Raw genomic sequence first — 11,448 nt, 5'->3', positions numbered from 1 at the left:
ACTAATAATTTCAGAAAAGGCTTAACCTAATTCCTTCTCAACGTCAAGAGTGTTTAGGTACCTCTCCTCCTTTCAAGTACTAGTTTATATTCCTGAAAGGCGTTGCTTTTGAAAAGTATCACCCTTGATGCATGTGTGCCATGTCAGATGACTCAATTCATAAAGCATATCTTGTTTTTGAGGGTAGTGCAAAATTGGAAATGTTTAATCGAATGGTGACAAGCTGTAACTCCTCATCTACTTTATAATGTGATAGAAAACAAGTTACAAACATGAGAGTTGAAAAAACTTTCTGGGTCACTGAGTTCATCCCCCAATTCTGCAGATGAATGTACATCTCTGACAGCTTTCAGTAATCTAAAAATATAAATGCAAACCCACAGTAAACAGAATCCGGTACGTGCACAGAGGTTTCTGTAACACTGCTGTGTTCTGTTGTAAGTTTAGCCTTGGCGTTCTGGTTGCAGCTAGCAAATGGAGACACCCACCAAGAACTCGAGAGTCTGGTGGCTGCCACACATGTTGGCTTTTAGCTAAACCGGTCAGTAACACCTCCTCGTGCTTGTCACCCTCTCCTGTGCGTGTGGATAGTCACACATTAAGTGTAGCTTTTCTGGTCAGGATATTAGGAGTCCTCTAATAGGGTCCTACCCTCATTTTACACCAGAGACACAAAGAAAGCGAGCAGATCCACCACCCTTTTGCTCATTAGTTATTTGTCCAGTAAAATATGTATTTATATATATATAGCTCATTATTTGTCCAGTAAGGGCAATGCGATTATTGTTTTCCCCAGCCCAGCATTTAAAAGATTAAGAATGGCCCTGTCGCCTTCCTTAGGGACTCCACAAAGAACATTTTCAGTTGTGAAGATCAGGCTCAGGAAAGAGGTGACAAGCTCCGATCATTTATCTGTGATATGAATCTACTTCTGCTTTCAGAGAGTCCAGATAAAAATTCTGTTGTAATTACCTTAAGAAGATCTGAATCAATTTATATGAGAAAAGAAAAAAAAAGTTAAATCAGTGTATGAAGTATACCTGTGAAATGAGAAAGACCAGGGTTTGAAATGCCTCGACGCTGAGGAGAATTAACTTGATTCAAAATATAAGCCTTAGTAGTTATTTTAAGTTCAGCTCCTTTATGAAGTGGGGATAAAATACAGACTATTCCACTCTGCTATAAAAATCTTACACTATAGCATAAAAGCTGCTACAGGATTTGTGTCTTGACTGGAGAACTGCTTTACTTTTATCTGCAGTTCCTTATTTGTGTCTCTCTGTTCTGTGGTTAGTTTCTTTTTTTTTTTTTTCCTCTGGATTCCTGGCTGCTCTGGTAACTGGTGTTGGTGAATGTGGAATAAACTGGCTTTTGCCCAAGGTATCATTAAAAAAAACAACCAACCTTACCTCAGTAGGGTTTCAGTTTAGAAATATTTCCCCTTGAAAGCTACCTTTGATGCATCATCTTTTCCCACTTTTTTGTGAATTTAAAGTGACAGAATAGATTTCAGTGCTACCATAAATTTTAATTTTTTTATTGCAATTGCTGGTTTCATCTACTTGTGAATGGGAAATAAAGCAGTACATCTTTCTCTGCAATTAAAAAGGCTCAGTTTCAAATTCACGAAAATGAGATTGCATAAATACTCAAAAGACATGTTGCAGTGATCTTCAAATGAAAAGTAGTCTCTTCAGAAAGGAAAAAAAAAAGCTCTGATCAAAATTCAGAGACTTACAAATAAGGACTCTGTACACAAAGGAACTTTGTATATTCAGCAGAGTGTCATATGATGGCAAAAGCACATGAGGGTCACCCTGAGGATTACATCATCCGGAAGAGAACACAACATGCATCTCTTACATGAAGAGCATGTCAGACAAAACCCATGTATTTGCAAAGCCATAGCTTCTTGGTCTTCATTGTCTCATTAAATTTGTAAGAGGTTATTTTTACCCTCTTTAGATTTATCTTTCCTGGGCATGCAGTGGTAATCCTTATTTAACTGCAAAGCCTACCGTGAGGGAGAATTAATTCGTGTTGAGAGCACTTTTCTTGTAAAAGAACATTAATGCCATATGACAGGCAACTTTTTTTCTTTTGGGGGTAGAAAGAACAAGTATTTGTGTGAACTTTACTAACTGCTTACACTTTGACTTTGCATTTATTGACCCTTCTCTCTTACCCTTGCATACACGTGCATTAGACATCAAGGTTTTGAAAACAATAAAAAAAATCCCACGGTAAAGACCACATGCAGTAGACATTGCCCAATGCTTCAAAGCTTAAAGAAGTATATTGTACTGTGTACAAAGTGCAATTTGCATTTGCAAATAAGATTTAATAAAGCTAAGACCTTAAGGTGCTCAGCAAGATCCAGTTCAGTGCAGAAGATTGCCAACCAGTTTCTGCTCTATTTAATAGAAGCTTTGACTCTGAGATTAAGCCTCAGAAAAGCAGAAGAGACAGAAGTGTTGACAAGGCAGACTTGTTCCTATTACGACTTCCTTCGTGACACAGTGAAGGCAAACAGCTTGGGTGCCTGAGATAGGTTTAGGAGGAAGGGGCTTAACAGTGCTGGATACCTGCAACTCAATAAAAGGTCGAGTCCTGTATTTTTACTCAGGAGTCATAAACTGTGCTGAAAAGCACAATGCCAGGTTTTGCTCCTCACAGTTCTAAAGGATTGGATGCCTTTCAATGGCGGTGTGGGGGGATTTAAAATATTCAGAGGAAGTGTTCCAGCAAACACCTCCCTGTTCTAAAACCAAATCTGTACAGTTTCGCTTTTTTGCTGGTAGCATCTGCCTACCTTCCCAGTAGCCTTTATTCCTTCAAATCCCTAGCAAAGCTTCAAGAAGAGACCTTCTTTTATTTGTTCCTTATCTACTGGAATCACTGTCTGAGTCCAAGTTACTTACCTTGGTTGAAGAAATGTCTTAGATGTGAAGAAACTTGTATTGGCCCTTTGTTACAACCTTAGCTGGCCAACAGCAATGGCTGCAATTTGATGTTTGCTTAAATTGTAAACTCCCTCCAGAATTAATCAGCTGATTCTGGTCAGAAATACAAATTATATACTGTGATTGCCCAGACTGTAAGAGTTGAGAGCACCTTCGATGAAAAATGCTCTAATTCTCTAGAAGAAACACAAAGCAAAGCAAAATGCTGGCTAGGGTGGGGAAAGAACCGGACAGAAAATAATTTTTTTTTTTTAAAGAATGCTGGTTATGTGGTGTTCTGCTACCATATCGAGTAGGCTTAAATGCTTAAAATAAACAGGTTTTTGTCTCAGCTTTATACTTCATAGCATGGACCTTGCTTTCTTGAGAGCAAAGAACCTGGGTAATTTTTAACAACGTTTGAGTTGGTTTCTGCTGCTGAGCGCCTGTCCTATGTAGCCACCATGCAGCAATAGTCGGTAAGCTCAGGTCTGCTCTGGTGAAAGTACTTCAGCGATGAGCCGCCTCGTTGGCCTGAAGCACAGGGCTGATGTCAGGGAGCCGTAACCATCGCATATGGCTACAACTGCGAGGAGCCTCACCTCTGAAATGGGTAGTTGTGTGTTGAATCTGTGTCTGTATATTAATGCTTTGAGGTAGGGTTTTGAAAGTAACAGGCAGGATTTTGAAAGTAACAGATATGATTTCAAAAGGAACATCAAGAAATCTGGGTTGGTTCATTACTGATAAATCTGTTCTCTTACGCTGGTTTAACTAGACCCTACTCACAGAGTTACTCTAGGACAGCAACTCCTTTTATTCTGGAATAACTAGTCCGAGGAAATCCATTATATGAATTTCATTACAAAAATACGTTTCCATTCCACTGCACTATTGAAGTGATGCAAAAGTGTATTTCCGTAATGCGGCCTACATCAAAGCCAGACGTTTCAGGGATAAGGAGCAATGGCCAGTTACTGGGTAATAAAAAATGGACTAAAGCTCAACTTTAAAGTAGTTCACTTCTGAACGTACTGGTTTGGATTTTTTCCTGAAGGTAAATGCCTTATTCAAGGCAGTTTTACGTGGTTTCACTCTTTCAGAGACAGATTGCTGGATGCACGTTTTGGGCCTAACACACGCGTGTTGCTCAGGGCTGCAGCGGCCTGTTCTCCCAGGGAGCCCATCGCACCTCGCTGCACGGGCCGGGCTCTGCCGCGCCCGCCGCGCCCCCAGCGCCAGGGGTGCACCCCAGCACCGACACCGCCACCCACCACCCACCACCCGCCAAGCTGCGCGTCGCCCAGCCGCCCCGCTGCCGTGGCTGCGCTCCCCCCGCGGGTAGGACGGGGCCCGGGGCCGCGCGCAGCCCCGGCCCCGGCCCCGGGCAGCAGCTGGCGCGGAGCCCGCCCCGCAGGCCCCTCCCTGCCCGCGGCTTCTGGCGTGACTTCGGGCTTCGCTCCGGGGACGCGGTTCCCCGACCCCTGTGCCCTGAACCGGGAGCGGGGAGAGCCCCTCTGCGGCGCGGGCGGCCCCAGGGCCCTGCCTGCAGCGGGCCCGGCCGCCGGCGGAGCCCACCCGGCTGCCGTGAGGGGGCGCGGGCCCCGTCCTGCCCGGCGGGAGCCCCCCGCAAGCCCCCGGGGCCGCGCAGGCGGGGAGCCGCTTTCCTAGGAGCGGCCGGGCGGGAAGCAGGCGGCGGTGTCTTCCCCTCCCCGCCGCCGCGGCCTGCAGCGGGGCCCCCGCCTCCCGGCCGCCAGGAGCGACGGGCCGGCCGGGCGCGTTCCTCCCCAGGGCCGCGGCCGCACCTGGTCCCGCGGCAGCCGGCGCGGTCCCACTGGCCGCCTGGGCCGGGCCGGGGCGGGCGGCGCGGGTCCGAGGGGCGGCGGAGCCCGTCACGCCTCCGCCGCCTTTGGGGGCGCCTCGTCCCGCTCGCGGCGCCTCATGGCGCGATGCAGCTGCAGTGGGAGGGAGAGGAAACCCACCCCCCTCGCTCGGCGGCCGCCTTTGTAACCGCTCAGCCCGGCGCGCCGCCCGGCCCAACGCGCAGCAGCTCGGGGAGCGCCGGAGCGCGGCGGCGGGAGCAGATGGAGCCGGAGGGTAAGGCTGAGCCCCCCGCGCCGCGCCGGGCCCCGCTGCCCGCCCCAGCCGCTGCCCCCGCGCCGCCTCCTCTCGGCTCGGCGGGGGCCGGGGGCGCCTGGGCGCGGTGGGGGCGGCGGGTCTCCCCGGCGGGCGCGGGGGGAGCGCGGAGCCCGGGCCGGCCCCGCTCCAGGTGTGCGGGGGGCAGCGCGGCGCCCTCCCCGCCCGCCCCATCCCTCGCCGGCCGGCGGGCGCTGCTCCGCGCCGTCCCTGCGGCGCTGCCGGGTCAGGGCCCTCCTCCGCCCGCCCCTGCGCGGGGCGCCGGGCACCGGGCACGGCCCGAGCCGCGGGGGCGGGGGCCCGGCCCGGAGCGGAGCAGCCGGGGCGACGCGTAACCGCGTAACTTTTTTGTTCATTTTTTTCCCCTCGCCTCACGGGCGCGCTGGCCGGTCCCTGCGGCTGGGGCGCTGCCGGCGGGGGCAGGGCGGCGCTCGCTGGGCCCGGGGGCTGCAGCCAAGGCGCCGCTGCCCGCTGCCACCCCCCGGCCGCCCCCCGCCGCCCCCCGCCGCGCCGGGCCCTCCGCGGGCACCGGGGCCTGCCCTGCCCGCGCGCCGGGGGTGCGCGTTGGGGTAAATGTAGCACTGAGCTGTGTAAATACATCTTTAGTTCTCCTAAACCACATAAAACCGGTTCTGTGAAACACTTATTTTCGTAAGACTATTATTAACTGCATGGATTAAGTTTATTTCCTGCCAATCCATATTTAGGCACTTATGAAGTGCAAAGTTTTTCTCCGCTCTCCTTTTTAAATACCTTTTGGAGCTGTTAGTGCTTATAATGTAAACCATTTCTTGTTGCAAATTGGAAACCTCTGAGCCATAATGGTCTGTTGCATTTAGCTGGCTGCCTCTTGTAAGCTGTACATTCTCATGAAAAAAAAAAGGGGGGGGGGGGAACCACCTAGAAAGAAAACCTTATGAGATTCACGTTTAGAAAATTGGCTGCATACGTCGTAGCTGTTTTTTAAACCTCAGTACCTAAGTCACATTTTCCATTCCAAATATTGAGAGTGGTTAAACTATGTTAAAGGGATATACTCTACCTTGGTTCCCCTGCAAGCGTTAGGGAACTGTAACACAAAGGAAAATGGCTTTACAATTTAAACGAGTCTGGAACTAACCACTTCTTGCAGCGCCTGATACACAGCAGCACCGGAGGGTGGAAAGGACTGTTGGCGATTGTTACTGGCCAGAATCGGTTCTGTTGTCCAAGTGGAGAAGTATACAGAATGTAAATGGGATACATGTGGCAAGAAATACATTGATAAATGTATTCTTGCGTTCTTTGTAGGAAGTTTATTTTTGATAGAAAGCTAGTTTCGCATTGTTATTAGGATGTTTTAGTTACAGAGTTCATATTCAGACTAGCAGAGCTGTGTGTATAAAATCATACCCTGAAATAAGCAAGCTGGTTCTGTTCCTGATTTAGGTAGGTTGTGACCATATCGTGTGTCTCCTTACTTTAATGAAGCTAGACAAAAATGATAAAAATTAAATGGACCTTAAAGGAATTCCTTCCTTTGAAGAAATAAATCCTTTTTAAAAAAATGGAAGTTATCCACCCTGCTTCTCAGGTAAAGGCTGCCTCAACCCAAGAAGGATTATGGTGGTGAGTTGCAGATCTGCCAAGGTTCCCAGTCTGCCCCGGATTCAGGGATATTCAGACAATTTGACTTCTGACATCTCCTAAACTGCATGGGTAGCAGTCTTCGATACGTTAAGATTGGAGATGGGTACTCCCATGAGGATTGGAGCCTGCAGGAGCTGGAATACCTCTGTTAGCAGCCTCTCTTGCCATTAGTTATGGAAGGAGACAGATTCTCAAGTTAGATGCTTGTAGACAGGTGCTGTGCATATCCCACTGTATGTGTGAGTGTGTGGTGTTCTTGGCTGTGGCTGTCTTGAGTGAGAGATTATATCTGTTCTCAGAGCTGTGGCACCTGGAGTATGGTGATCTAATGGAAGTCTGTAGAGGCTAAGCTGGCTTGCTCTTCTTTGATCATATGCGCCCTGCTTGCATAGTCCTGGCTTGAATCATTCCTGGATGGAGCTGGAATTGCTGTTGTCCGGTCCCTGTTGGTGCAGTCCCTTGCATTTAAATGTATGTCTAAAACTCTTGATGAAAATGAAGCCGGGACTCTTTCTTGCTAGAGGAGCTCAGCCTCTTTCCAAAGATGCAGATGCAAGCCCTGTCGGCTATCTTCTGCAGAGGTGGGGAAGAGAGATGGGGCTGATGCTGGGTTGCTCTTTCCTAAAGGAAACCCAGTGTAGTAATGCCATACTGACCCATAGAGTTCTTGTGGATGGCTCCCAGACTCCAAACATCGACTGAGGTGATACTGTGCAAGGAGGTTGGGACTTCAGAGCTCGTTTGGTCTTGAAGTGTCTCAGAGATGCAAGAGAGGATGTTACGTTCAAACAAATAAAAATGGTGGAATCAAAATAGAGTGGTGATGGTCCTCGTGGCTTTTTGTGTGAGGTGAGGTTCCATAGCATGATCCGGAACAAGGGAGACTGTCTTGGGTCAGTAGCAGTGGAAGCAGTTTGTCGAAACCCTGGGACAGTGGGAGGGAAAGACTTGGGAAGTCAGAATCCAAGGCGATGACTTTTTATCTGTGCGTTGTTGGCATTGCAGTGTTTTCAAGACAGGCTTTCTGGCTGGGATGTTTCAAAGCATCTCAAGGGGTTTGTACCCAGAGCTCCCTGACCAGGTTGCTATTGCTGTGTGTTTGGGGAAGCCGCCTTCTCAAACCGACCGTGTGTGATGGGGTGATTTGGAGACTGCTGCTCTCTGAAATGCTATCTAAAATCCAGGTGTTTTCCACTGTTTTTAAAAGAAAAATGAGCTAACTTCTGTAGGAGGTCTTTGGAAACAGCTTTGTCTTCCTGTGTGTCTGTAAAGTATCCGGCTCAATGGACACTGAATGAAGCTTGTCTTTTACTACTGACACAGATCAATAATAATGAATGTATTTTTCTAATTATTTGTATTCGAATTATTACCTTTTTTTGTTTTAGGGATCTTGTTAAGATTATCAGATGTCAGCAATATTGGTCTAAATGATCCTGCTTTGGTTACTGAGTGTGACTGAGTGGTCTGTATGAGAATTGAAAGGGCAGAGAGTATAAACACAACAATGATTTGCTTAATGCTTTGTTTCTTCTTTGACTGTACACCGGTTTCTGCTAAAGCTATAAACTTGTAAAATGCTTTTGAGTAAGATTCGTTTTCTTCAAGCAGTTTTGTAAACATTTTAAATATTTTTCATTTAGTAAATACTCAGAGCTTGAAGAATTTGAAACTGTTTAAAGGTGGCTGGTAAAAGATAATAAATGCTTCTGCTTTGCAGGACTGGATGCAGATATGTTAGGTTTGAGTTGTTGATTATGTGGATGTTAATGTGTCTGAATGGAGGAAATGGTGTGGCAGATTAAAATTAGCAGCAACTGCTTTGGTATTCATTTGAGTTGGCATTACCAAATTTTAATGTGAAAATGAATGTTTCACTTGAGAGACCTTGGTTTACGATTCTTGCATAATAATCAATATTGATAACCTTTTGCAAAATATGTCTCTGGTTCCAAATTCTCTGAACTAGTTGAAAGTTCCTTTTAAGTAAAAAACAACTTCACATATGTTTCAGATATGGAAACAGAATTTGAGATAGCTTGAGGTAAGGTAGACTAAGGTACAAGTGGGAGAGAGGAGAGAGAAAATTCAAGGGAGCATCGTTGAACTCTGCTAGCTCTTTCCATGATGTGGCAGCTCCCAGGCCACACTGCATACCTGCCGCCAGCCCTCGGTCTCTGTTTTCTTGTCCTCTTCCAACCCCTTCGAACACCCCACTGAGCACTGAGCCCACTTTCCCCGAGCACAGCACCCTGGACCTCCACCGTGAAAATCCATGTGAAATTGGGGATAGATGTTTGCAGATGAGTGCTGTGTTCTCAGGAGCACAGGGTAGTTGGAAGCAGGCGGTCACGGCACAGAATTCCGGCTGGTTTGGAGGTTATGAGTCGTGAAATTTGAGAAGGCCTTTGTTGGTGGAACAATAGTGGAGGTAGGCTGGAAAGTCTTCCAGTAAAGCTGTTTGCCCCTCCCTCCACTCTCCCCTCTCCCATTCCCCAGCTATCTCCTAAAAGCCAGGTTTAGTATAACTGTATTTGCATTTTACACTTTGCAATGTCTTAAAATTTTATGTATTTTAATTTTATTTCACAGTTTGTGTCTTTTCACTTTATCTGTACTGGCTATCATTAGGAGTTTCTGGTACCAAAGTACTACTGCGCGGTCACTTTACCTGGGTACCGGGCGAATGCTGCACTGCCCGTGCAGGCAAGAAGCGCCGGTGCGCAGTGCGTGCTCCTGCAGTGCTGAATGGAGCGACGGCCCCACGTTCGCCTCCCTTCCTTCGTTGGTAAGGCCACGGCTTTTTCTGGTGGCAATTACAGTGTACTTCTATGAGAAATACCCAGGGCGTGCAGTTGTGACCGGGCTACTTAGAGTTCAGTTACTGAGTTGAAGTGGCATTACTGAAAGCACGTTGCCTCTGCGGTCCCTGACCGCTGCCTCTCAAATCGCTCTTCTGCCTGCGTTTTCTGGCGGTGTCGCTGACTTCTGGTGCTGTTTTCGTCTTTCTGTGAAATGCAGTTGTATTTCAGAGGTTATTGGTATTACCCGCTTCCTTGTTTTCCAGGTTGCACTTTTCTTACAGTTTATCCAGGCTTAGGACCCTGGTGTGGGAGCGAAAGCCCCTGGTTCAGTTACTGTGGGAGCACTGGGTGGGGAGCTGGACAGGGAGGTTGGGGAGAGGAGGCTGGTGGTGTAGTATAACCTGGGTCCTGTCACGCAGGATTCCCTGCAGGGCTCTTAGGGGGCTCAGAGAGGTGACCTCATCAACTCATCACCTCCAGAAGCTCCATTAACACAGGGCTGAGGTTCCTACCTCAGAGCTGGGCTGTCTGGATAACCTTCAGATATCATCAGAATACTTTCCTCCCTCTGTCTTTCTTCTCTCCCTCTTAGCATGATCAGTGTTGTGGCTATGAACTCTAAAACCCCATGACTCTTTGACAGTCAACTGTCAGCAGAAAAAAAGTTGCAGAAATGCTAAGATGGGATTTTTCTCCTGTGTTAAGACGCTTGATACTGCCTGAATGATACAACGTGCGTTGGTGGTGGGACTGGGAGGTCCGGGCTTATTTTCTCATGGCATCCCTGAGGGGCTGGTCAGGTGAACGTTGGTGAGTCCTACTCTGTCCTCATGTCAGGCCGTAACAGCCTGGAGAAGGAGCTTTTTTGTCTTGAAGAAATGTATCAAGCGCTACCAACTTTTGTGTCTGGCTTGAATGCTGGTGAGCTAGAGACGTCAATGTTATTAAGAGCAAGAATAACCATTTCTAAGGTTTTAAATTGCACAGGCACAACATTGAAATGTGTTGGAAGTATGGATTGCTGTTCTGGACCAAGCTCCTGATGTTGCTAAGAAGCTGTCATCAGGCAGAGGATGGAGTAATGTGCAATTCATGATCTTCAAATCTGTTGGTAGTAGCAGTAGTAGCAAAAGTATCTCTTGGGATGATAGAATCTTCAAGGCATCAACAGAGAGGGATGGAGCAGACCGCTGGCAACTGCTGTGAGAGGCGAAGAACTGCTAAACTTTGTAGATCCTTGTGAATATGGCTGTAATTATATTACTGTTATATTTTAAAATGCTGAAGCGTTGCTTTTTGAAAGGTGATTCTAGTTCTTGAATTTTTTCAAAGATTGATTTGATGCTGCTTCTTAGAAATTCTTTGGCCCGATGAAGATTCAAGGAGAGCGTATTTTTATGCTGAATTGCTGAATGAATCAATTTTGCGTATCTGCCATTTTTCTATCTTCAAGCATTTTGAATATTCTGTTGCTGAAGTATATAGAGGCACTGCTTTAAGTGTAACTACCTCTACTGTTAATTTATGGTACTCATTGAACCGGTTAATTAACGTGAAAGGCTGAAACACTGATACTTTGGACTCTGGTTAGATGTCAGCCTGTTTCTGGAAGCCCAACCTCTATGGATGGAGCATTTGGGTACCATGTACGTGTGCAGCAGGCATGTCTGTACACATCGTCGCAGCAATGTGGATGCAGGTTTTTGGAGGCTACCAACCTTCGTGTTGAAGAATCTGATTTCTGAAAGTCCAAAGAGCCCAGTAGTACTGGTATTTTTTGGAAGGCAGAGAGACATTTAAATATCACTTGAGTGTCCGAGGTTTCTCCTGTTTATTTTAGACTTCTGAAAAGCAGGCAGGTGTCTGACTATAATGAAGGAATTTAACACTGGGTTTAGTTTTCTTAAACTCTTGGCCTCTTTTTATTCTTTCACTTT

The 11,448-nt window shown here is 47.2% G+C and overlaps 1 protein-coding gene across 2 annotated transcripts in view; it reads left to right on the top strand.

The window, feature by feature from the left end:
* Nucleotides 1–4,098: 4,098 nt before the first annotated feature.
* FGD3 (FYVE, RhoGEF and PH domain containing 3) overlaps nucleotides 4,099–11,448 on the top strand; it is a 128,870-nt gene continuing 121,520 nt past the window's right edge. The window contains exon 1 of one of the 2 annotated variants that reach the window (XM_080386246.1): nucleotides 4,099–5,039. In XM_080386246.1, coding sequence (XP_080242372.1) covers nucleotides 4,892–5,039 — 148 coding nt within the window. In that variant the 5' untranslated portion in view covers nucleotides 4,099–4,891. The remainder of the gene's footprint in view (nucleotides 5,040–11,448) is intronic. The other variant, XM_080386245.1, reaches the window with a different exon arrangement.

This window comes from Falco punctatus (assembly GCF_963210335.1).
Source record: "Falco punctatus genome assembly, chromosome: 4".
Taxonomy (NCBI): domain Eukaryota; kingdom Metazoa; phylum Chordata; class Aves; order Falconiformes; family Falconidae; genus Falco; species Falco punctatus.
Note: the sequence above shows the minus strand (reverse complement) of the source record. Positions and strands in the feature narration are given on the sequence as shown.